Below are 27,353 nucleotides of genomic sequence, written 5' to 3'. Positions count from 1 at the left end.
ATGTAGCACTTGAAGGGTTCTGGTGACAGATTAGCTTCTTTCTTTTTCTGCCTGCCTTGTGAAGCAGCAGCAGCCAGGTCTGGGAGCTACATCAGGCAGGGCTGCACAGGAACTACCATCCCATCCCATCATTTCTTTCCATTTGAATGTCATAAAACCCAGCCCTAAAAACTGCCAGGTGAATGGCTTGCTGGTCACTGCTAAATCTCCATGCTTTTCAGTGGAAATGCTTTGCAATACAGCTGTACATGACTAGACACTTACTGCTGTGTAGCAGGAAGGGAGTTTTTTTTATACCCAGGAGGAGGAAAATGATGCCATGTGTAGGCTAAATATTTCTGTTTAAGCTTGTAATGTGCAGGTATTGTTACAGCATGAGTGTCATGACAAACAGCTTTTTAATGGGTTCAACTCAGGATTTGTCAGCTCACTGGGGCTTTTGCTAGAAGGCAGAGCTCTAATGCCCACAGGAATGTTGACAGATTCAATTTTTACTTAGGGACTAAGGTGATGGTCTAGTAGGAACAAGTGATTTATAGTACTTCTGCCTTGGAGTTTCAGTTTCTGTGAAACTGAAAGGAAAAGAGCTGGCAAGAAGCATATTCTAACCTCTCACATTAATCTACAGTTAAATTTGTTAGCTTTTCATTTCACTTGGTGAGTGGTTGGTTTGATGTAAGCATCAGAACTTTGATTTTAGATTATTTTCAAAAACAGTAACAGTGCTTTCTAGAGAAGCCTGTTAAGCAGACAAAACAACTAGAATTTTGATTAAAAGCAAAAGATTTCAAAATTACAGAAATAAATTTGTACTGAAGAAAAATTATTTTTAAAAAAAGGAAAATATGTTGAGAAAATGTAATTATAATTTGCATTTGCAAACAGACTAGGTGAGAATACCAACGAGAATGGCAGTAACAAAGAAGATGCCAATCTGCATGCTATTGCCAAGTCAGGACACGGATCTCATGTTTGCCCATTTCTGTAAATTGCACATTCTTCCTTTCTACTTTTCAATACCGAGAACAAATTATTGCGTTTCATCTGGTTCTGCTATCTCTTGCAAGTAATAATGTTACTGAAGGGGAACTCAAATTACTCTGACTTCACATCTCGCTTCCTGCAGTTGGGCTACCTATGGAGTTACCTGTGTTGGTTACGTAAGAAAGTTGTGTCAGTTTAACTAAAATTGGTTTTTAGACTGTACATGGCTTCCATATGCAAGAAAATAAGCAGAGATACCTAATCTATGTTAGCCTTCTGTGTTTATTGCACCTTCGTGATATGTGAGCACATTAACAAATTACTGTAAAGTAAGCTAATACGTGAATTTACAGGGCATGAGCTGAGCACTACTGTGAAATGTAATAGCAGATACTGAAATTGCCATTGCTGAATGCTGATGTGATGAACATTCAGGCTGCAGTCTGTTCCACAGTGCTTGCTTTGTGTCTCCGTACTGAAAACAAGCCCCTTTCGTCAGATTTGCAAGTTAAAGGCCATATGAGGGGCACTCCAGCAGCACCTTTACAAGGACTCACCAACAGTGTGACATCAGTCCATTTATGTGTATTTAATGCACTAAATTTAAATGCTGTCTTTTGTGTACAAAATAATGACTATGCTTTAAAGACAAATAAGAGGGTTCGCACAGGTATTTAGCCTGTCTTGTTACACACACTGCCTTAGCACCTTTTGGTGATGTTCTCCTTTTCTTGCAGTTCCTTGCATCTGTAACTACAGAGTAATTAGAGGCACAACCACGGTGGCTGAATGGAAGAAATTTATATCCCCTGTTTCCCAGTTTTTTGTGCTGTAGACTTAACCTTTAAGTAAACCAAAGCAAATGCCTTTGTGGATGTGTTTCTTCAGGTGGTCTTTCATTTTCAACAATAAATGCTTGAATTAAACCAAACCAAGCACTTTTAAAGTAGTATTTAGAAAAGACTTCTGTGGATTCAATTTAATTGGATTAGATTTACACTTATGTTAAAATGGTGCAATTTTCACATGTAGGAAAAACAATAAAAAATTTTTTTTAATTACTTTCATTAAATCAGTGCAAATACTGGGTGAATATTCCTAAATTTTTATGCCTGCCTGTAGAGCAGCTCACCAGCTCATCCAACTTGAAGTTTGCTAATGAATTCCACATACACACATATGCACTTGGGATTAAATTCACAGGGAAAAACAAACACACCTGTGTTTCCAGTTGCTGGCACATAAACCTAGGGCCCTGTGACCCACTGGCTTTTCTCCAGCTGCTGCCGCCCAGACCTACTGGCCCCTGTGACCTTCAGCCCCTTTCTCCCGTTGCTGGCACTCTCACCTTGCCACACGCATCCCAGTCCCTCCAGTTACTGACCCCTGGACCTCTCTTGCATGCCAGACTCTCCAGTTGCTGGCACCTAGACCTGCAGAGTCTGCAACGCATGGCCTCTTCTCCAGCTGCTGATGTTTACGCCTTGCGGCGCTCAGACATAGGATAGTGAGTGGGATTACATGTGAAAAATGAAGGATTTAGTGAGAAGTCAGACTGTGCTGATAGGGTGCAGGACTCAGGCATACAAGTGTGGTGGTCTGCAGCCTGTTTACATGCGACCAGGCCCTTTCAATCCACCTCCTCTTCATTTTTCCTTTGCTTGTTCCTACCCAGTCCACCCTGATCCTTCCCTTTCCCTCCCTTTGGCCCTAAATAGCCCGTAGTAGGTTTTATCTAAAGCCACAGGCCCTTTCTGCTGTTCCATAAACACGTTTTGCACGGTCCTGCAAGTCCCCTCAAATAATGCTCATGACAATCATATTTTCCCCTTCTTGTCAGTGGCAAAGTTCAGGTTGGCTCTATGAGTCTGTGCCGGAGTAGTTCCTTTAATGTCCCATCAATCAGTAGCTGACAAGTTCTGGTCTGTGTTAGTGTCTCCTACCATCTGCTTGTTAGTGTCGGTGTGTTTAATTTACCGATTTCCTTGTCATTTGTTATTTCTTTTGTACTGAATACTCCTTACCCGGATAACTTGATGTTGAGGCAGCCGATGTTGAGGCCGTTCACCTTCCCCCTCCCCAATGAAATAGGGGAGGGACAAAAAGAAGAGAATTCGTAGGTTGAATAAAAAGAAAGCATTTACTAAATATAACAAGAGAACAACAGTAACAATAGTGAGTCCAAAAATAAACGGGTGAAATGCAGCAGTGGCTTACCGAGTGCGGTGACCACCCACCGCAGCAACAACATGACCCGACCAGAAAACAGCGCTAGCGAGAGCCCGCTCCCCTGTATCTCCGGGCATGACATCACATGGTATGAAGTACTCCAATGGACGTTAACTCCATTCTGGTTGAAACCAGGACACTTGATGAAGAAGGTGCTCTCACATTCTGCACATGCCTGTTTGTGACAATGCTAATACTAAGAGTAATCAGCGTGTCAGCTGAAGGATACTGTCCTGACAGTGTGAGCTCTAATATATAGGAAGAATGGCTCTCTTGAATGCAAGCTTTCAAAGGTGCTGCAGAGACTGATAGATAAGTCACTATTTGGATTTCTATTATTGGGACTTTGATTGTTAAAATAAAGCAAGAAACCCTTTCAGTCTTTATATCTACCTCTGGGAGATTAAAACCCTTGCAGATTGCAAGGTGAAGTGAATAATGGTGAAGAACAAAGTGGTCTTTCAAAAGATTAAATAAATATGGCAGATAAGTATCTCAGATAAAAATATAATTGTAGCATAAAATAACAGGTTGATAGTCTAGTTGTGGGTAGTAAGAAAGATGCTAGTGCTGGAAAATTCCTGTCTTTGTCAGCAGAAGCTGTTAGTGTTTTCCTTCAACTATGATGGTACTTTGCATTGCCGCCCCCCCCCCCCCCCCCCTTGTTTGTTTATTTACTAGCTGCCTTATTTAGCAGTAGTCTGTTAATACCCATACATGCTGTAAACAACACTAAGAAAACAGCAACGCCAAGAATAGTGAAAAATCAAATTGGGAAATGTAATGTCAAGTTCTGGCAAAACATCCGTAACCTAAAAGGAAGTGAAGGGAATTGTGTCAAGTAAGCCTGTATTTTCCAAAAAGTATTTTACAAAACTCTTCAGATAATTGCCTTCAATTTGGACTTGTGGATAATAGTTTCTAATGCTTTAATTCTTGGGTGATTTTTTTTCCCTTTGGCATAAGGAAAAGATTTTCTCTTAAATAGAAATGGTGCAGGATTAAAATAATTAATTTTACCTATTGTAGAAGTACTTGTAGAAGTAGTTCCCAACCTGACTTTATTTTTGCACATTTCTTTGATTTAGCAAGTAAATTTCTTTTTTGATTTGTGGTTGGAACATCAGTTACAGAACTGGAGATAATGTGGTCTATGTGACGGTTAGTTTGGAGATTGATGCAAGCAAGGGTGGGGGTTTTTATTTCAAATCTGCTTTCACTTGAGTACGTTATGAACAAATAAAAATACAAATGATTTCTAGACTTCCAGCAGTAGACGTGCATGTACCAGTTGCAGATGAGGAGGTGGGGGTGGTTCTCTCTGTTTAATTTTCTTTGCTGTCTTGGAGGGTGTTCTTAATTTTTCTCTCCAAAATATTCTGTCTTGTTCTGTATTTAGGAACATGCATGTGTTTTGAATAGAAAATGATCTGTGTAATAATCTTCTGGGGGAATTCCCCTTGCCCTTTTGCTTTACAACCATGTACAAATGTAATTAACCATGTTCCAAGAAAAGGATGAATTCAAATTTGTTTATTCATTAGAAGCCAAGAGCAAGTTAATCTGTTAAAACTTTTAATGAAACGCAGCAGAGCTGTGCGTTACAGGGAATATGCTTTTAGAAGTGTACAAGGTTAAGACGTTTTGCTGGTCTGTTGAGCAATATGCTGAAAAAGCTGAACAAATAAAAGCTTTGTGTAGTGTGTTAAAGATTCTGGTGTTATTGGAAGGTTATATGTGTATATGAATTATGCATTTGAAAAGGAGTGTCTATAAATAATTCCTAAATAAAGGATTTGGATATGGTGTAACTGGGTTTTGAAAGTGCCTGCATACGTTGCTGTGGAAAGAGATGAATATTTTAGTTTGCTGTACCACCAAACTGTACTTCTAGACCATGATCTTGGTGGGGAGCGCATCAGTGTCTAGAATTTGAAACGTGTCCCACAACGGCTTTAACGTTTATTTTCGTCACTCTGAATTCAGTAAATTAATCTGTATTAACAGAGTCTGACATATCTTAGGGTACCAGCTGATATTCTTGAGAGTTTAAGTTGTTGGCTTTGAAGACAGATAAAATGATTGGGGAGTGAAAAGGTGTCCTTTGACATGTGCTCTGTGAGTTTTTAAAGTTTGAGCTCCTATGGAATCTTAATTGACTTTTGTACTAGGATCTCTATATACCTAAACTGTACTTTTGAACCATTCTTGACTTACTCATTTCTTATTGAAGGGAAGCCTATCAAAGTCCAGTTACAAACTTGTTACAGCCTTATTACTTTATTTTATTCCTTCTGTATCACTTGTTGGAGGCTGTGCACGTAGCTGTTCGTATTGATGTTGTTCTCTAGACCACTAATAGATTCAGATGACACGTAACAGTCCATTTCTTCTCATTCTGTCTTCAGTATATGAGACTTCATATCCTAAGTTACGTGTGGAGGTGTACCTTTGGTGGTCACATGAGAAACATTTCCAGTTTGGTGACCTTGAGGGGAGATGGTCTGTAGTTTTGTACCGTGGACATTGAATGTGTCTTCTTGATGGGTTCTTTTAATTGTGACACTCTACTGACAGCTGGACTGTCCTGTAGCAGCAAGGTAAAATACCATCTCATCTTGGAGATCTGTGTGAAGACATAGCTGATCTTTGATTGCAGATCACACTAATGGTCAGAAGTGAGAAGGGATGGTGATGAATGCAGTCCAAACAGTAGGGTGTGGTAGTTCAGTCTCAGTCATAGAGCATGGACTGAGTAAATCTTAAAATCAGCACAAGTTCCTATCACCTACAGAGTGACCAAAACTTCAGCTAGCTGTGTGTGCCATTTCAGGTGTCTGTCATAAGAAGAAAAATAAGATATACATAGACAAAAGTCTAGGGGAGAGAAACATGCAGAGTAGCCTGGATTTGTATTGCATGTGATATAATCCCCAAGTACATCAAAACCAGAGACTGTCTTTCATTGCTTCTTTGAATCTCTTTTGACTGTCAGCACTCATGTGTTATATATATACACCTACATATGTAAGTATGTAACTGCCGTGGTCTTGATACAACTTGTACAAGAGGGTGCAGTTGTTGACAGTGTTTTTGTGAGCGGATTTTGCATAGATAGATGTTGGGCCAGATTTAATCTAATAAAGGTTTTCTCTCTCCTGTTTTCTTGGTTTTAATCTGTAGGAGGAGAGTTGGGATCTTATAGGAAGACTAAGATGAATAAACTAAAGGTTGTAATGACCTTAAGGGCTTGTCAGTCCCCCTATGTAGAAATTTTTATTCAAAAGGAACTCTTTGCATTGTGGGCGCATACCTACAGCAGTATTGTTTGTAGATGATGTTACCACCCCTTAGCTGTTTTTTTTACAGCCACCTTGTCAGGAAAAAAAAAGGCATCAGAGGTAAACATGTACCTGACTTCCCATCAATCCACTGCAAATTCCAGCAGTTCAGTTAAAGCTGCCAGCACAGGTGGGATTTACACTTACTCCAAACTTGGTGGAGAGGCAGGTGTGCTTCATTCAAGTGGCTCTGTTGGTGAGTGTAATAGTCTGGAAAAGAACTTCAGGTGATAAAAGGCCATTTTACTTTTCAGTAAAAGCACCAACATACAGGTTTAATGTGTTTAATTTTTGCACATGGTCTTGATGTATTTAGCTGATTGGTCTTTAATTTGTAAACATGTCTTCTGAGAAAGGACTTAAATTATTTTCAGAATTATAAATAGGTGGAATGTTTTGAAGTTTCAGGGAAGTTTGAATACAAAAAGGAAAATATTTGTTCCAGCTGTGAATTCCTGAGTGTGAAAGGAAGGTACCAAATTAGGATACTCCTTTGACGTCACAGAATCATAAACTACATTCAGTTTGAAGATGTGTTTTGGTTCTAACAACATGAGTTACCTAAATATGTCTTAGTTGAGCTAGTTGTACTTGCTGGTCTGTTTCAAATTATTTCTGTTGTCTTTGCACACACTTGAATTGTGCAAGTTTGAGAATTTTAATCTTTAGGTTGATAATCACTACAGTTCTAGGAAGTAATTTTGCTTACTTTTATTATCCAAGAAACTGGTAGCACTTACAACTAAGCTTGCTCAACACTTTCCATTAAGTGATTGTGTTTTCAGTTTCTTGTAGCTGCCAAACTTCAACTCTTCCAACTGGAATATTCTGTCTGCCTCAAGCTGTTTTGTTGGGTTTTTTTAAACAGCTTTGACAAAAATGCTTCATCCGTTTCTAAATGAAACTAGAGGTGGAATGTGATTCTACCCAGATTAAAGTTTGTTTTTCTCAGCATACAGTTAAGAAACTCAAGAACCGTCGTGTTTTGGATATGAAATACTGTGGATTTGTTTCAGGACTGCTTTGGGGAGAAAACCATCCATATTTTTCAAGTCTTTGAAAAATACTCACGTCTACTTTCCCCATATGGAGTATTTAGAGTTCAGCTGCTACGTTCTCTAGAGCTGTGCGTGCTGAGCAGGTGTGATGATGCACCCCCAGGTTGGGAGGAGCTGAGCTGGGTTTTTCTTGTTGCTTGAATCTGTTGAGGCACCAGACAGTAGAATGGGACACAATGTCCTAACTTATAAAAGCTTGGCTTTGCAACCTTAACTGTTCTTTGAATGTAATTCTGTTATGTGACAACCTGCATGTTTTCAGAAAAATTTTCATGCTGGTAATGTGTTCTGTAGTGATAAATGATTTATAGCTGACTAAAAATTGTGCCTCTGCCTCCTTTTATCAGGGCTGCCTCTGCTGCAGTTAATTTACAAGTGTTTGCACTTTTAAGCCATCCATTATGGCTTATGGCATCCTTAGGTTGAATTTCCACTGTGAATTGCAGCAGCTGCAATTTCTAGGGCCTCAGCTTTCTGGATTAAAGGATTAGAAAGGGAACTTGCACCTATTTAGAGCAGCTGAGGGGGCACTAAGCCCAACTACATGAAGTAAAGATTGAACTGAAATTTAATCAGAGCCACTGTGAAGACAAACAGCAAAACAATTCTTTAAAAGTTTCCTACACGGAGAAGGAGGGCTCCAGCAGTGTAAGACCAGTTGGTACCCAGAACAACTAATGGTGATGCAGTGTGACAGTTTCTAAATGAAAGTTAGTACTAGCTTAATCACTTCACTACTCCCTCCTGGTTACTTATCTTTTCCACTCTTGAACTCCTTCCCTGACATATTACAATAGCACTTTGTGAAGGATACACTGTTCGTGATCCTTAAGGAAAATCAGCCTCCCCTTTTACTGCTTTGTTCTTTTGTTGCAAAGTAGTTCTGTACTAGTAGTCTTTAGGTTGAAATGAATCAGTAGTTTGTTCATCTTGGTGTTTCCAGTCTATTGGGTATAGCACTGTAGCAGGTTTAAGTTAGTTTTCCTTTACTTTGGAGTCATAACTAATAATTCCAGTTTTAAGACTTGAGCTTCTCTTATATATTGCCTAATTTCAAATTCTTTGCTTGGTTGTTCTCTAGATGTCTGTACTTAAAAATATTAAATCAGTGTTGTAGTTGCAAATTCGTGAATTAAAAATACTATCGGCATAGTTGATCCTCATCTCCTCCTGCTCGTGCTTATGTACTGCTAGAATGTTATCTCACATACTGCTTTTCAGCACGGCAGCCTGTGCATGCTAAACGTACTTCTGCTCAGCATTTTATTTCATGTTTTTCATTCTGTGTGCAGTAAATGATGCGTAAGCTTTCTGGATGCGAGAGAAGGACGGGAAGACGTGCCCTGGGGTCAGGAAGGGACAGTGGCTCACTACCCATCTGCTCATGGGTAATGCGAAGCCTCACCCTCAGGTGTTGTGACTGCAGCAGCAGTTCTGGCGTGATGTGCTGCTTTTAAAACAATGCCTGGCTTCTTTCTTTATTCCTGCTCATTGCCAAGAAATGGCAATTGAACAATTAAGACACAAAGCAGAGAGGGTTGAGCAAATCATGAACTGTTTTTAATTTGCCTCATTAAGCTGCTGTTAACTACTTAAAGCCATCTGCTTAAAAATAATTTACACATCTTAAGTTTGCTCTAGAGAGCAGGTAGATCTTCATTAGAGCAGGTTTTGTTATTAATGTTATCTTTAGGGGGCTTTCAGTTGTTGTGGAAAATATTTTATTGCTCACTGAACCAAACTTTTCCTGTAAACATAAGGAAGTGGCACATGTTTGTAACTTGCAGTCTGCTGCCATAACCATATTCTTGGGAACCACTGCTGTTCATTTAGGAACTGGCTTTCTGTGGAGGAAGTTATTTACAGCCGTTAGGTAGGTCTGGGTACGAGGAAGGAGAATGAGCTATGTGAATGCCTAGTATCCCTATTACCTACTACCACCCCAAAAAATTAGTCCTGGAGAGGAAGAACAGCCAGATCCATCGCAGAGCCTCAGCTGTAATTGAGGAGAGGGAACCCTGCTGCCTATACCCTGAAGAGCTAGCTGAGGAAAAACAAGGTTTTTTGTCTCCCTAGACTGTAAAGAAACAATTTCACTTACAGAGAACAAATCACCAGAGCACCACAGACTCTCCCTCCTATCTCAAGCTGAGATTCATTGTCATTTCAGTTAGGTAGCGTGTACGCGCCTTTCTGACCTGCTCTGTATTTCTGTGGTTTGCTGTGAAATAATTGTCCTGGTTCTCGTCAGAGGAGACTGTTTCAGCAGTGGGCTAATGGATTGCTGATATGAATAAGATCATTTGGAGTGAAACTAGCTTTAGAAATACCAGGTCATGATGGTGTGAGAATTTAAAAGAACATCCTCCACTCTGTGGGCAAGGGGTGGATGCGAATTTTTTTTTTAATATTAGCTGAGACACAATATTTGACTAAATATAGATTTTCTTTTATCAATAAATTAATTATTCATTAAAAACTCATTAAAATATTGCTATGGAAATTGATTTTTTTTTCAGTTGCATGCTGCTGTTTAAGGAGAAGAACGCCAATATTTAACAGAATGTAAATCTTTTGAAGTATCTCAGCAAAAGTGTTGCTGTGAACTCTAAATATCATTGTCTTCCTATTAAGATTTTATTTGGCTCTTTCTGGCAGGGAGAAAGCCTACAAACAGACTGACTGCACAGATTTGCACACAATATGCTTTCAAGCATGTGACAAACCATAAAAAATACAGGGCTTTTTGTAACTGCTGTTGGTTGCAATAGTTGAAGATTCTTTGCAACTGCAGCTACTATGACTTTAAGTTTAAAATAAGACTTCCCAAGAAATTTTTTTGACTGGAATCCTTTTATGTTTGCCCAGTTGTCTGGGCCTACATTTGAAAAAATGAGGAATGAAGAAAATATCTTAATTTGTCTTGATTGGAAGGAATGAATGTTCTATAAATGTATACAAGTCATTGAACAGAATATGTGGCTTCTGCCATATTTGATATGCCCTCGTACTTCTGTTCTCTTTGCTATATTTGTCTTAATCTGGAAAGAATTTTACTTCAGGATTTCACTGTGAAACACTTGTTCACAGTAAAAGTCTTTAAATGACATAGAGCTAATTAAATAACTCTTGTAGATCAAATATGTGAAAAATTAAATCAACTTTTAAATGTGCAAAATACTTACAAGCATTTTAAACATCATACTTACCTTCCCAGCTGTCTACTGAAGAGTACCCAGCGCCCAGACGCTATTGTAAACTCAGTTATTCAAATCACAGTTTGTTCCTTTTTAGTACTCTGAATTGAAGTGCAAGGTTAGGGCTGGTTGAAAAACTTCAAAATATTTTACGTGCAAAACATTTTTATGAGCAAAACATTCTGAGTTGAACTGAGTTAAATCTCTGAATCCATCTGAGCTGTAGCTCAAACAGCAGGAGAGAGTGATAACCACTGTGGACCTTCTGATGATAAGTTTGGGTAGGGAGCTTTGTTTATAGGAGAGGATTATATGTGGTGACCCAAATCTACAGTTTTCACTATTTGCTAAGGAATCTTGAAAAATATTTCTTTAGCATTTCCACTCTAGGTGAGAGCAAGTTGTCGGAAGTCCCACAATCTGTCACAAGTGTTTTAATTTTCAGTCATTTCTAGTTATTACACAAAATGCAGCGAATTGTGCTGCTGCAACACCTTCTGACCTTAGCAGAAGACCTGAAGAAAATCTGGTGCAGTTAATGCTACTGTAGAAGTTGGAAAACTTGCTGTGATTAAACCTCAGTTCAGCTGCTCTGGTGGACTCCTCTTCAATTCCACCCTCTTTCAGCTGTTTTTTGCAGATGGAGAGGGGTCAGTGAAATAAAGACAGCTGTGTCTTGGTGCAGTCAGCTCCCTTGAAATACTGCTTCCCTTCTGTGTGAAAGATAGTTGTCTGTGATGTCTTATCATGTGTGACCACCAAAAATATTTCATCTTCCCGTTCCTGCTGCTGAAGAGAAGGAACAGAATCAGTTTGCCCTTTCTGACAGGTCTACTCTCTAGTCCAACCGGGAAAGGCATCAGCTGGGGAGTGGAGGACCCCACTGTTTAATGGAAGAGTAGCCTTGAAAACTCCTAGTAGTTGAGAGCTGGGAGTGAGGTATGTGAAATGGGAATAAAGAAAACACTGCTCCTGGGAGCTGCAAGGCCCTCTGAAGCCCTTAGCCTTACCGTGTTTGCTTCTCACTTGCTGAGTGGGAGGAGGATCTGAATCCGAGAGGCTTGCACAGCTCTGTTCTCTGAACACATAAAGAAGGTGCAAAAAAGGCTGTCTAGGGGATGGCTCCAATTCCTGTGTGTCCCAATGCTACTGGTTCCTGCGTTCCCTGTACTTTGATCTAAGACAAGAAGCAATGTGGAGGAGGAGAAGATCCGCTGACAGGAGAGAAACACAGTTCTCAAATGACTGCCCGAAGACGTAGATGTGAAATAGGGCGTGTTTCTGATAATTGACTTTGGAAACTCACCTGGAATGTGGATTTCTCTGTTTAGGAAATAAATCTTTTCCACTCCTATTCCTGCTCTTTCCTGCCCTGAACCCAGCTGCAGCTGCTACAAGATGAACCCAGCTGAGGGTTCAGTAGCCCTGTCCTGGGTGGGGACTGAGTGCATCTGTGAAAGAAGTCTGGCAGAGGAGCAGCGCCGACTCAAGTGACAGAGCTCAGCTGGGGAGGAGCCAGCAGCTTAACAGAAGTAGTTTTAAACTATCTCTTGTGAAGACAGTCCCTGAGTAGTGCTGACATCAGTTGTAACTTTGAAGTCTTGGGATAGTTTATTTTTTTCTGAAAACCACAGACCCTTAGTTCTTGTATCTACGTGAGAATGTAATTGTGCATTGAAGGAGTAATTTCTAGGCCTGGCATTTGTGGAAGAAAGTGACTTGTGACCTGAATGGCCTCTTAGAGCTCAGAGCTAGAAGGCTTGTGAAAACTCTTTGTAGTTAAATCACTGAGTAGCTGGGTGTGAAAAAGCTGTCTAGGAGATACTGAGATAGAAGAGAAGGGCATGAAATAATTTGCTCCAAATTCACAACCTGAAAACAAATGAGAAAGCTACAGGCTTTCCACTTGCTCCTTCCTTTGTTTAGAAATCCATTGGTAAGTAGCGGAGGAGTCAAGAGGCAGCTAGAAGAGTTAGGATAGGAGCATCTACCAGCTCTAACCTCCTACTCTCATCTTCAGAGACAAGCAGACATGCTGGGGCAGGATGGTGCTTGGAGGAAAAAGGAACAGAAGGAGAGCTCCAACCTCTCTTTTACACCTTTATCCCAGAAAGACTGTGAATAATACCACTTTTTTGAGGTACTTTGGAAAAGGAAGTATTATATCTTTTCTTTTTTTCACCTGGTAAAACTTGCATGACTATAACAGCCATGCTTAGGGCAGTGAATTTCTGGCATTGTGACAAAGTTGGTCTTAAGCATTTCCTTCGCCTAGCTTCAGCAGACTACGGCTGTTCTGGTGCCAGCATTTTGGGAGCTGTGACGTTGGGAAAGAAAAGGTTATATGCTGTTCTGGTTGGAGTCACTTACTAAATCTCAGAGCGTACTGCTTTTTGAATGAAGGGTGTACTGAGGGATTGCTTACCGTGGTTGGAACAGGAGCTCTGAGACTGAGTCAGACCATCAGTAGGCTTTTTGTGGGGATGTATGATAGTTCACCCAAAGAGAAACGTAGGTAGTTCTCATGTGGTCTGTCAGCACAGAATAGCAATGACTCTACTTGTGAAAGGCAACCTCTGCAAGAAAAAAAAAAAAGGTGACAAAAAAGAAATCTGCGTGTTAGGAGGTCCAGTTTATGTGGTGGTGGATTCTAATAGTCAAGCAGCCTTACCATGTAGCACATGGAGTGACACGGTGGAACAGAGCAGGGCTTGTGTTGTACACTGCAAAGGCAATTCACCTCCATTTGGACTGAAATAATTTAAATAAGAGCGTTAACTTTGAGAAATTCATTAGTCTGTTAAGTAACTACCTTCTTGGAAATAAAAATCTCCTGGAAAGACTGGGTTCTGTGTAGTTCACGGCAGTTCATAGCCAGCCACGTGACCTGGTTGCATCCTGGATCCAGAAACCTTATGAGGTTTTTTATATATACTTTTTACATATATAAAAAAAAAAATTTGAAAACCCCCAAACCCTACCAGCAAAACAATTAGGTTCTGTGGAATGAAGTAAAAGCAGAGGTTAAATGACATTTTTGATGTGAGGGATAGCCTGTGCAGAATGACAGAAAGTGAACACATACAGCAGGTTCCACACCTATGAAGTAAGTTCAGAGGGGATAGGGCGTACAGTGCAGCTTCGTCCTGCTAAACAGGCTTAAAATATTGATAATTCTACAACAGTAGACCTTAAAAATGTAAGTTTATATTTTGAATAAATTTAAGGTGCTATTATATAACAACTTCAACTTTTTTTTTTCCCTCTTTCCCTCCTACAGATCACACATCCGTGGGCGGGCTGGGAGACAGTTTTTATGAATATTTATTGAAAGCCTGGCTTATGTCAGACAAGATGGACACGGAGGCAAGGAAAATGTACGACGATGCAATTGAGGTGATTATAATTAATTGAGTTTTCAGATACAGTGGAACTTAACAACCATCTTTAATACTTAAAAAAAAAAACAAAAGCAAAAAACCCCAACAGGACTTGTTTTGATTATGTAAGTTTTAAGAAATCAAGTGATGAATAATACTAGCTTTCACTCTGAGCAGTTTAAAAAGTATTATTGTGGAATACATCTGATGCAGATTATTGTGCTAAAAATAATCATCTTGTCCAAAATGGTATAATGTAAAAGCCCAAGCGATAGTTTATTAGAAAGAGACCTAACAACCCTAAGATGTGTGCAGAATGATCAAGTCACTTTTCCCCAGTGTTCAGAATCATTCTAGGAGTTGAAGTCCTGAATTGTTTTATTCTTTAAATTATTTTCTAAAACATTCAGATGTTATATTCCATATTTATCTTGTAAAATGTAGTTCATAGCTATTCCTTGCTCTATGGTTCTTTTGTGATACGGTCTTGCTCCCTCTCACAGATAAGCAGTGCTTGCCCAACCAAGTGGGTTGTGGGGTGGGGGCTTTTTTGTGATGGCTCTGAGCTTTATGCTGCGCAGCTCTTTCTTAGTTTCCCCATACACAGGCGTCTTCTTTCATCAGGCTCTCTTGTGCCCATGTATGCCAACATGCCTGTGCTACAGTTAAGACAGAGAGTAACTGAGCTCGTTTTAGTCAAGTTACCTGTGGCACCAACAGCAGCAGGGACTGCGTAGTCTTGTCCAAGTGCAGACATGTGTTTGGTGCCTAACTCGTTCCATGCTCTGTGCATGCCATGTTTCTTTCAATGCAAGCTTTTAAAGCTTAGTTTTAGTGCAGTCAGTCTCCTAAAGCAAAACACCTGTTGTTGGAGTTCTCAAAATTCATGTTTTAAAAGACATATAGTGAAGGTTGTAGTCCAGAATCGCTTTGAAGCTGTAATGTGTCTTATTCCTGACCTGAATTTGATTGCATCTGGCTTTTAACTACTTGAACTTTTTGCTTCCCTACATTGTTTTAAAGGGTTATCTGCATCATGTAGCTAGTTACTAACAAAGATACGATAGGCATTCCCTCCTGAAGGAAAAATGCATTATTTTCTTCAGTCTCACAATATAAAGCAGTTTTTTTTAATTATTTCTTAAGTTGCTTTCTTAGTACTTTCCAGTGTCTTCAGTATGGAGACAGGAATGTAATTGTTCTTCTAATAAGTCTTCACCTGATTTCTTCTCAGTATTCTCACCTTCATCCAGCCAAGAGCTGTATTTGCACTCTTAACCTCTGCCTCACAGTCATCCACTTTCCAGTTGGGTTTACTCTGAAGTTGGTTATAGTCTCTTTGATGTACTGCTTTCCTACTATTGTGATTTACATTCCCGATTCCTCAGTGTGTGACCTTACACTTATCTCTATTAAAACACAATTGTTCAGGCAAACCCCATTTTGTCACCTGTTCTGAATGATTTAATAGTTGGACTCAATGATCTTAAAGGTCTTTTCCAACCTAAATGATTATATGATTCTATGACTTTACAGGACTGACTTTTCCTTTATCACTATCTATAGCTCCATCAATTTTTGTGCCATCTGCAAATTTTTTTTAGCATTGGTTTCTTGCAGATCATTGGTAGAAATGCTGCCTAGCATTGAATAAAAGTATCTTTGCAGAGTCTTCATGGGATGAGGATTTTTCACTATCTTTTGTTTTACTTTGAACTGTTCTAGCAACCCAACCTTTAATCCACTTCATATGTGCTGCCTTGAATTTGTTTAGGAGTAATATTTTGTACAATAACAAGGAAATTCCTGAAATTCCTAATACTTCTAATATCAACATGCACCTGTCAATCAAAACATTAATTTTTGAAACCATATCATTCATTTTATATTATTGTTCTATTAACCTTTTAAAATACCATTAAAGCATCAGCTATTTTCCAGTCCTTTTTGGCTTTCTAGAGTTTGTTGAAGTCAACATTAGTAGTTGAAAACATTAGTCGAATACTTTTAATAGTCTAAAATACAGTTTATTGGGTCCTGTGGATTTAAAAATGTTTAGCTGTTCATGTTTAGCATCCATTGTGGTTACTGTTGAAATACTTTATTCTGATTCCTAAACTGTGAGCACTTTAAAATTAGAAGAAATAAACTTACCCTTTCATTTTCTCCACTGTAAGCCCAGTCTTGCAAACATTTCGTATGAGCAAATATCTGTCTCTGAATGGAGACGCAGCAAAGGAAATCTGGGACCAGATGTAAACACATTGTGGATAGCAGGGAGAAAGAGCTGAGCTGCTCCCACTTCATGTGTGATATGACCTGCAGTGCAAGCATCAGATGGTTTCCTCTTCGTCTTTCTCTCAGCTAAACCCACCCATGTACATTTGAATCTGCATGAACCACACTGATTCATGCATCGTGGAACATCCTTCTGGTTCAGGGTTTGTGTTTATCCCAGGTCCTACTTGACTTTGAAAGACATGGGCAAAGAGTCAGTGAGTAGGATTTGTTTTACATAATTGCAGTTTGAATTTTTGTTTAAAATCTTAAAATATTTTCAAGAGCCCATTCCCTTACCGTTCATTTGTTGTTGCCCATAACATAGGTCTTCCTCTGTAGCTGATACTTATTTGTTTTTCAAAACTTAGAGCAAAAGCTTTTTCTGTCATTTATGCCAGCAGAAGGGGAAGGGTGTAAAATACATTCTTCCCACTCATAGCACGGAGTTGGAAATGTTCTCGGCACCCATCAGTCTAAAAGAAGGTCTCTGTCCAGCCACAGTTCACTCCTTTAGCTTATTACAGGGGGGAGAGCAGAAGATAGACAACCATACCATCACTCTCAAGTCTGGCAGAGGCAGTGATATCCCATTCCTTGGAGGTATTAAGAGGAAGAAAGATGACAGCATCTGTTCTTTAGACGTCATGATTTCCAGTCCATGGCATATGAAGCCTTACCCAGGTCACCACATATTTCATAACAAGAGTACAAAACGTAGAGTATAGAACAGATTCTATGTCCATGACCTCTACATGCTATATAACATTAGTTCAGTCTTCCACTGTAAAGGACACTTCCTATGTAGATTCACAGCTTTGATAAAAGCTGAAATTGTGAAACGTTGATGGTGATAAATATTGAGGATGAGCCTCTTAACTTTGCTTTCAACATCATCATGTGGCCCTCCCAGCTAATCTGGTTTAAAATCTTTTCTCCTCACATCAGCTGGAGGATAGGGAAGTGTCCTTTTGATCTGTTGCCTTGAGTAGTCAAATCTGTTAGGCTCACAAATTTGATTCTCACTCTTTCTTACTGCACAGCACTAGATATCTAAAAGAAGGATTCAGCAGTGTGTTAGACTCTCACAACAGCAAATACTGCTGCAAGACAGCTCAGAAAATGCTGGGTTTTGTAGTCATAAAAATCACAGAAAGCGTGAACGTCAGATAGAGAACATTCTGTTTTCACATCTCAGCTTATTGTTTCGGGCATTTCACAGACTAAGGAAGCTTCTTCCATCAGTTAATCTCTTAGTTGATGTGAACTAAGTCTTTTCTTTGGGGGCTTAACTATACATGTCCATGTTAGTGCATGTATGCTCCTCATGGTTGAGGTGGATGTCACTGCTTTTACAGTACTTACTGGAGTGCTCTGTGGCCCTAGGCATCCAGCCCAGGATACAAATGCCACATCTATCCCAACCTGCTCAAGCTTTTCTCGTCCACTAAGCAGTGCTCCCAGCAATGCCCAGCTGTTCCTTATTAATTACTGTAAATATTAAATGTCCTTTTTACACAGTTAGCAAGCAGTGGGTTGCTGAATGATAACATATGTTGAGAAGGTTGCATTCATTTTCTTTTTGGGGATGCTTCCTTTGTGACTCTTAAGCTGTAACTTAATTATTAAGTAGCTGACAGAACTTGATTTTCAGATTTCAGAAGCTACCCCTTATACAAGACAGTGATGCTCAAGTTCAGAAGATGTGTTCTCTGTTCAGAAGAGGGGCACATTGCACCTAGATTATGTTCTTCGGTCAAATCCTGAAAGCAAGTCTAGAGTGAAGGAGTAGCTTATGGAGAACTGACTAAATTTGGCCTTTGCTGGCTCTCCTGGTGTCAACCACAGTGATTTTGTCCCCCTGGAAGTGCTCCTGAAACCATTTACTCCTCAACAGTTATGAAATTACACAAAGATACAATTCAAAAGGGAATTTCACACAACATTTGGAAGAAAATGTTTTCCTCCAGGAAATAAATAATCCAAACCCTTTTAAGCCTTCTTGATCTTCATAGTAAAAGTGGCTTTACTTTAAAAAGGACTCCTCAACTTTTATATATCACTCGGTCAAAAAAATCCAATAATCGTCATAATGTCAGTTTTGTCACAGTCTAGGGAAATTGAATCAACAGAGCTAATGCAACAGATCTTAGTGTCGCCTTCACTGGCAGAATTTTCAGCAGATCCAATCTTTCCTGTAGCAGTACTTTCAGAGCAAATGTGACTTGTACAGCTAATGACATCGGGCTCTCTAGCAGCAGAAGCCATAGTATCGTGCAAGTCCTCAATGCCAATTTGCATGATGGTTAGACAACCACTCTGGCAGCTGTCAGAGACTTACTAGTTTCTGCTCTGTCAGTTATTTCTGCTTTCTTCTCACTGGATTCTGCCATAAGCACAAACTTCACATCTATCACTGGTATTAGTGAAGAAATGAACGCAACAGGAATGCAGACCAGCACTTCTCTTTCATAACCTTCAGAATGCACAAGCTCAATAGAGGGCAGTGGAGAAATTTCACTATCCAAATGACTCAGTCCACAGTTCAAGTCAGGAGCAGGTCCCTACTGATGATAATGCAGTCTTCTCCCTGTAATACACTGCATTGGCTTTTAGCTTGGCCATATGGGGACTGCCAGATCTTCACTGGCTACCCAGCTGAAGCATAGATTCACATCACTATAACCACTCAGAAAAGTTGCTGCAAGCACTGCAGCATCTTGAGTCAAGAACATATTCAGAAGACCATACAAAAACACATCCATATTCAGAAACACAGCTGTTTCAGATTCACTGTTTATATTGTCTTCCCCAGATGAGGCTCCTAGTCCTACAAATTCTACCTTTTCTAACTGTAATTTCAATAATTTTGTTTTCAGAAAAGTTTTTTGTTGAAGAAAACTTTGGAAGGGTGTCAAATGTTATTCCAGTACCTGGATGGAGGACTTCCATATTACCCAGTATTGCTGGGTTCAATACAGCTGCTTTAACATTCCTGCATCACTTAAGCATCAGCTTAAAAAGAAAAGAGAAAAAAGAAAAGTTGAAATAGCACAGAAGATCTTGAGGCTTTTCATTTGTCCATTTTGTTGAAAACAAGAGACAGTCTCACTTTTTTTATTTAGAGGGAAAAGCTATTTTACTGTCCACTTCTAAACCTGAATTACAAGTTGCAAGCTGATTAATCTAGGTATTTATTGCTTGAATCTGTGTTGTAGCGAACTGCATCGTTTGCACTGTGTAGACAGCAAGAACACAACTGTGTGCAGCAGACATGACCTCCACATCCACAATAATCGCTTTAGTTACATACGGGATCCTCTGCCTGTGTGTTCTCAGTATATGTAGTTTTAGTGCAAAATACAGTTGTGGACATTTTGGGGTGTAATTTGTTGTAGGTACCAGAAACGTAATGGAGAGGAGTAGTGATTCACTTCTGTAATAGATCGTGTGGATGGCAAGGAGAGTAGTAAATGCCTTTTTAATGGCATTTAATCCTTCAACTCTAATGAGCCTTGGAATACTCTGACCAGTCACAGGTCATGCACTTTTCAGAAAGCTGTGAACCCATCAGATGGTTATGTGTGGAAGTACAAAGGAGATTTCTGGAAAGAAGATAGGAATAGTGTCTCCATGGTAAAGAAGATAATTGTCTTTATTGTTATAGGACTCAGACTGTAATGAGATTCTAGCTACAAGAAAAACTGTCTAATGCTAAAGATAGTTAAGTACTGCAGTAGATTGGTGGGGATTGTGAAACTCTCTGAAAGAGGCTTAAGTAAATGTGTTGTTCCATGTAGTTTGCAAACTTTGGAAAACTAGGTCAGCTATTCTCCTTCCTACTACCAGAAGAATACCATTTATAAGTCACAAGCAACAACATATATTGGTACAAATGTGCTAAGAAAAAGCAGCAGTTGCCTCACCTATAAAATATTGATTTTTTTTGTGAACAGCTTCTCTAACCCTCACCCTTCCTTTGATGATGTGCAATCAGAAAGCTGCTATGGAGAAGCAGCTAGAAGGTGGCTGGAGCATTCCTGTCACTTCCTATTAAAGACTGACTTGAGAGTACTGGTGCTGCCTTTACTGACCAAAAGTTTCCAACGTAGATGTATTTTCTGAGTACTCACAGACTGTACAGCAGAGCAAATAGGTACTTCTCAGAGTTAACAGGTAGACAAACATTGTTTGAGCCATAAAATGTGTGCTGAATTCTCAGCTAAACATGCAACGTTATCTATGTCATGATTTTCCTATGTTTGATCTCATTATCATCGTTTACCAGTTAGGGTATTTTTGTGTGTGTATTGAAATTATATTCTTTAGCAGTTTGGTCCTGTATTGCTCAGAAGTGAATTTGAAAGAAGAAAATTCTTTCTGTTTTGAAAACAGTACTTCATTCTTTGAAGAAGATTTAGTATGTCAAACTTGCAAGTGAAACAGTATTTTAAAGTTCTCTTAATCTTCTTGTAGGCCATAGAAAAACACCTCGTCAGAAAGTCCAATGGTGGACTGACCTTCATTGGGGAGTGGAAGAATGGGCACCTTGAAAGAAAGATGGGCCATTTGACCTGTTTTGCAGGGGGAATGTTTGCCCTTGGAGCAGATGGTTCCAGAGATGATAAAGCTGGACATTATTTGCAGCTTGGAGCTGAAATTGCACACACGTGTCATGAGTCATATGACAGGACAAGTAAGATATATTGTTAATCTAGTTATTTCAGTAGTTGAAATACAGAAATTGTCGTAATTATTTTCAACATTTGTTACAGACTTACGCCTTGTCTAACATGTACTGTTCTTATACCAGCATAATTTTTTTAACATCCGTGTGTTTGTTTCTGATCTACATCACGGTGAGTAAATGTAAAACCAGACTTTATGTGGTTCCTTACTTCATGTTTATCCCTATTTTTGGATCAGACAGGTTATATGGGTGCAGGGAGGTAGGAGTGTGTGTGTGTGAATTCTTGTCCTCCCAGATATATAGGGCAGTTTTTAGTTTCATATATGCTGTTCTTACAGTTAGTAGAGTGAAAAATTTGTAGCTTTTACTGTTTTTAGTAATAGTACATTCTGGATAAGTACAATTAAAATAGAGAGGATGAAGATTAGTATGCAAACTGTGAGATGGCCAAAGACCTGACTAGTGAGTGAGGAGGCAATATCAGACTTCACTGTTGGGCCGAAAGTTTCTTAAGTTCAATCTTTTCAACCAGCTTTATTTTATATCTTTAATAGTGACCTTGATGCATAAAGTGTGCTGATTGCACTTACAGTGGCCGTAAAGTCATAAGACACAATTAAAACGGAAGAGTCTCAGACTAGTAAACAGGAAGATCTCGAGGACTTGACTGTTAGAAATAAGAAGTTCATCAAAAAAATGCCGGAGCTCTTTCTCTAAACTGGGAGTTGAAAAATGCCAGTGCAGTCTTAGTCTGTATCAGGTGAAGAATTTTCAGCAGAAATTAGAGAATATCAGCACTCCCTTAGAAGACAGGTATAATTTGTCATCCAGAATACACTGTACAAATATGAATTTCAAGCAGAATAAATGCAGTGAAGGACCAACAGAATGATTAGAGCAACAGAGCTTTTATCTTACAGTGAGAAAATAAGAGAGGTTGGCCTGTTCAGACTAGAAAAATAATGCCAAAGGAGGGAATAAGTTTGTTGTCGTCTGAAGGGATAAACACTGAGAAGAAATAGAGTTATTTTAAGATATAAACAACACAGTTGTACCAAGAGCAAGATTTGTAAGCTCACCATGAATAAATGTGGGTTGGAAATTGGAAACGGCTTTGTGAAGCCATCGGAGAAGTGAGCTTCTGAAATAACTTCCTAGTGGAGGTAATGGTAACTAAAACTCAAGCAGTTTAAGATGAGAATTCATGTATTTATTCACAGGATTACACAGTATCATTGTATAATTGCCTGTCATTTTAAAGAATTCAATCACATAAGTGATAGTTTTACCTGAGTAGCAACAGCATTACAAAAAGGAGAAAGAAAAAATATGAGGATGCTTAAGGGAAAAAGTAGGACATTGTAGCTGTTGTTGCGTTCTGAAAAACTGCACTTATATGTTTAATTCAACATTTAAAAATAACCAATGCTAAATTTACAGTTGTTTGTGCAGTCCTAATTTTATTCCTTCAGATGTTTATTCTGTACCCTAAATAAGTCAAAAGATTGGGGGGGATAAAACTTCTGGTTACATATTTAATGACTGTATAAGAACACACACATGCAAGAAACAGGCTGAAAGTTGTAGAGACAGCTAGAAACTTGCAGTGCCCTAGTTTTCTTTTGTTCAGTCATGCAATCTCAGGAATGTGGATTTTTTTTTTTCCTGGACTGATTTTTCAAAGAAAATAACTGTTACGTGAAAAATGTCAACTTCATTATGCTTTAACAGCAGGATTTGAGACATAATTGTACACTTTAACGACAGAACAGAAAAAAACTCTCTTTCAGAAGGCAGACAGTCATCCTGGTTCAGTGGAAACGTTTATGTTTCAGTCCGCAAAGGGGAAAGCCTGATCTCTTTCTCGTAGCCTTGGAAGAAATCTTGCCCCATTTGGTGTCCCCAGAGGAGACAGAAAGGTGCTGAGGCTGTGTGCTGAGAATAGAGAGCTCTTTTCTTCAGATAAACCAACCAGAGCTCTCCTTTACTGTGTCTTCCCAGGGTTGCTCATAATAAACTGCAGTATATGCCTGGTTTTATAATATTTTGGTATAAAAATACTACTTTATGAAGCAACCTAAATTTCCATAAGGGCTGAGCATGAGGGAAAATTAAAAAAAAGCCTTTTCAAGGTCCAGTCTCAGCAAAATCGGAACAGAATTTCACAGAGTAAAAGCAGGGCATTATATTGCCAACTGTCAGCAAGCTGTTGCACATATTGCAGGTATGAAAGCCTGTTTAAAAAAAAAAAAGAATTTGATATTTCAGAAAGCTTCAGGCAAATTAAATTCTAGATTTTCTACTGTCTTTACAATAATGTTAGCATATAAATAATGGAATACCATCTACAGAAATTCTGGTTTGAAATTGTGCTTTCCATGTCTTGCATAAATAAACAAACATGGTGACATGACAGATTATTAGGGTCCACTGGGTTTTCAGATAAATTCCACTGGAGTAACTTTGATCTGGACAGATTTTACCAGTGTGATAATAAGTAAAATGCTCTTGTCTTGCAGTGACAGTCAACATGCCTGTTTAGCATTGAGGTGATTTTCTGCCATGACATTTGTGGCTGGAGGTTCTTGATGTATTAAGATTTTTTTTTAAGTCAATAATAGTATCCTCTCAGGTCACTTTCCCCTCTGATACATTACCGTATGCCTTCAGACAAACTCAATCACCCTCTATAATGGAGAGTATTTGGGGTGGCTTCAGCCTTCTTTAACAAAACAAGACTTTACTTATTTTGTCAAGCTAATACAGCCCTTTCACTTGTTCTTGTCTGTTTGCCTCTCTTCTTCATTTACTTGCCTTTGGGACTGAAGTTAATCACAACTGATGTGAGAAGTCACCTGTTGAATTATGATTGCCCAGAGTATCATCATTTCTAAGACCATCTCTGTAGTCTCTTGGATGCATTTGCTTCTGTTGATGGCTTCTAAGACCCTTGAGGTTCTCTGTTTTCTGGTCTACCCCTTGATGTCAAGCATTCTGTTGCCATCCAGTTTGTGTTCTCAGCAGTACATCTTCCTGCTGGGGCAACAGCTCCTAAACACCATGAAGTTATACCCTCCTCTCCCAGCTGACAGGGGGAGGAGCAGATTGTATTGCAGGAATCCCACACAAGCCTAGCTGGTTACAGTGCTCCCAAACATATTCTAACCCATTCCCCAACTCATATACTTCTTTTAGGTTCCCCAGACACATGATGAAAAGATGTGTTTTGCCACAAATTAGTTGGGGAGGATAGAGGACCACCCTGCAGATATAAAAGCATCCTGCATTTTCACCTCCTTACTAGTGGACAAATATCCTCTGCTGCCCATCCTTTCTTTTCGTTTTGGCAACAGCAATCTCTTTGCCTTGTAACCAGCAAAAGTTGCCATGTGGTCACAGATTTGCACAGTAATGTTGTAGACTGACTTGAATTTGTCTTAGCCTTGGTGTCACTGGAATGGGAGCTTCCGACTGACATTTTGAGTATTCCTTAGTCCCCTGGAATGTGTATCAGTGATCCTTTGCAGGTTTTTTGGATGCTCACATTGGGGCTTGCTGAAGATTTGAAGACATTTCTTAACTTGATTGAAAGTGTGGCACAAGTTAAAGCACACCATCACCTTTTGGACAGAGTGTTGCTGGCGTGACCCATGCTACGTCTCCCAACATGTAAATAAGACCAACCTCAGATCCATGAAGCTACCTTAGAGAGGCCACAGCCTATTGCACCCACATGTCTTGCTGGGTCAAGCAAAGATACTCAATCTCAGCCCACATGACTCAGTTTCTTCCTCATTGCTTAACACCGTTATCATTGCTGCTGCTTTAGTCAGGATTGATCAAGACTAAGATGAAGAGTTTTTTCATGGAGGCAGATGTGGAGGAAGGATGAGACCCCATTTTGGACTTACAAGGACTGGATGTGTTCATACATAAGCTCAGTTCAGAATGCTGATGGAGGAGATCATCCCAGCTCTGCAGAGAGAAGGACTTTGTCTTTTGAATTCAAGGATGCCTTATTCTACATCTCAATGAAAACAGATAACAGAAAGTATGTCTTGTGGTAGAGACAGACACATTCCAGTTCAAAACTCAGTTCATTGACTTCTGTCTGAGGTTTTTCATAAGGTACCTGGCCATCATAGTAACCCAACTTGGGTGAAATTACCTGCTTTTGTTACCCAAGTAATTAAAAGCAGGTTAATGATTCCCTTCAGGTTAGCTTGGGGCTTTTTAGCTTTGGGCAGTTAAATTGAGTCGACACCCTGCTGTTTTTTGGCAGCAAGTCTTGCAGACCTACCCCCTGAGAAAATTTTGCTATTCTGTGCACGCTATTTTCTCACATTAGGCCCAAGTCTCATTGTCCAAATGTAAGGTGGTCTGTCTACATGTGACAGCCTTCTCCTATATGGGTTGTTACAAATCTTGTCTTAATCCTTCTAGATGTTGCTACTTCCTTTGTATTCCCTTTCCCACCAGATTGCATTCTGACAGCGCTTGAGTTACCCATTTCATCTCTCACGATGCTGTCTGCTCTGCAGTGCCGATTAGTAGAGAAGTCGGAAAGTCCTTGCAACCATTCCTGGTGTATTTCCATGGGCATTACGTCACAGTGACAACTGGCATCACTGTCATGTAATCAGTGAGAGGTTTTTTATGCAGGGGCACAGTCTCTGTGATAATCTGATTCACCTATCGATGTTCTCCAGGAATATCTGAGAGAAAGCCTCAGACTCCTGAGTTGGAGGCTAGAGAAGTGACTGGGGATATTCTGAGAAACTTAGGCCCTTGCCATGGCTCTGTGAAAATCCCTGTAGGTTCTGCTGAAGCTGAGGACCTACGTGGAGGATAGCACTCCATGTAGGATGACTTTGATTCACCAGCTGGAGGAAGCTGATGGTCTTTGGAAGGTGAAGGCAGAGGGTAGAGGTGTGATTCTGATCTGTTTCTGAGCAAGGGATTCGGGTTTCCAGGATCCATTGAACTTGCTGGCATGAAAATTTCCTCTCTTCAGGAAACTGTGAATGCATGTGGCACCCCTTGGAAACGCCAAGGATTCAAAAAGGCTCATTGATAGTCAAAGTCAGAAAACCTAACTGTAACTAGAATAGTCTTGTGATGTGTAATGTACACATGTCTCTGCCTTCTGCCTACTCTGTTTTTTTTCTGTACCATAACCTGTTGATAGACTATTGCTGCAGTCATTCTAAATCTCCCGTCTTATGACAGGAGATTTCAGGATTTTTCTGTAGTCCAGTGTGCTCTCAATTTGGAGAGAAGATGGAGAGAACCAAAGATAGAAGGCATGCTCTGATCTGTATGCCCATGTCCAGCACAGCACAAGGAATTGTCAGTGCTGTCAGTGGGCACTGGTAAGGCTAAAAGAAAGGCCCTTTAAGGATATTAAGCAGCTACTGCATAAGCTGCAAGTACCTGCATGGAGAAAAAAATCGTTGTAGTGTAGCACATAGAGTAGAGATAGTCAGCTCTTGCAGTGGACGAGTGCTGGTTAACTGATGGTACTCTGACATATTTGAGATGTATTTATAGACGTATGTGTATAGATGTGTATAAATGTATAGTATATTTACATTTGCTATTATAGTATGTGTATATATAAATAAAATATATATATAAAAATGATCAGGAAAAGGGCAGGAACAATAAGGTAAGTGTGCGGATAATAACAAAAAAAAGCTATTCAGGATAGCAAATATGAAACAAAGCTGAAAAATTACACCTTATGAGGTCGAGCAATTGCATAATAGATTACTAACTAAATTCAGTGTAGTTAAATGTAAAGTGAGGCACCTATGAAAAAATTATTCCTAACCTCACATACAAAGTGCTGAGCTCTTAACTGACCATTACAATTCAGGAAATTGCTCTTGAGATTATGAAAATGTCAGCTCAGTAGCAGTCAGGAAAAACAAAGTGAGAAAGAGCGAAATAGAAGATGTCATATGTTACTGTATTAATCTTGTTCACACTTGCAGTGCTGTATTCAGGCTGGTCCTCTCATTTCACAAAGGATATAGTAGAATTGAAAGAGTTGCATAGAAAGGCTAGAAGGAAAACTAAAGGTGTGGAACAGTTTCCGTTCAAGGAACGACTGACTTAGATAATATTCTTCAGTGTAGAAAAGGGGCATTTTAGGTAGGATACAACAGATTTCTGAAGTCACCAGAGGACTGGAG

At 39.4% G+C, this 27,353-nt stretch overlaps 1 protein-coding gene across 2 annotated transcripts in view; it reads left to right on the top strand.

Annotated features, from left to right (window-relative positions):
* The window catches only part of MAN1A2 (mannosidase alpha class 1A member 2), a 145,734-nt gene that overhangs the window by 103,179 nt on the left and 15,202 nt on the right, over nucleotides 1-27,353 (top strand). For both annotated transcript variants that reach the window (XM_074853972.1, XM_074853981.1), the window contains exons 9-10: nucleotides 14,090-14,205; nucleotides 20,943-21,162. In XM_074853972.1, coding sequence (XP_074710073.1) covers nucleotides 14,090-14,205; nucleotides 20,943-21,162 — 336 coding nt within the window. The remainder of the gene's footprint in view (nucleotides 1-14,089; nucleotides 14,206-20,942; nucleotides 21,163-27,353) is intronic.

Source organism: Strix uralensis, chromosome 2 (assembly GCF_047716275.1).
Source record: "Strix uralensis isolate ZFMK-TIS-50842 chromosome 2, bStrUra1, whole genome shotgun sequence".
NCBI classification, from domain to species: domain Eukaryota; kingdom Metazoa; phylum Chordata; class Aves; order Strigiformes; family Strigidae; genus Strix; species Strix uralensis.
This window is presented reverse-complemented; position numbering and strand designations above follow the sequence as displayed.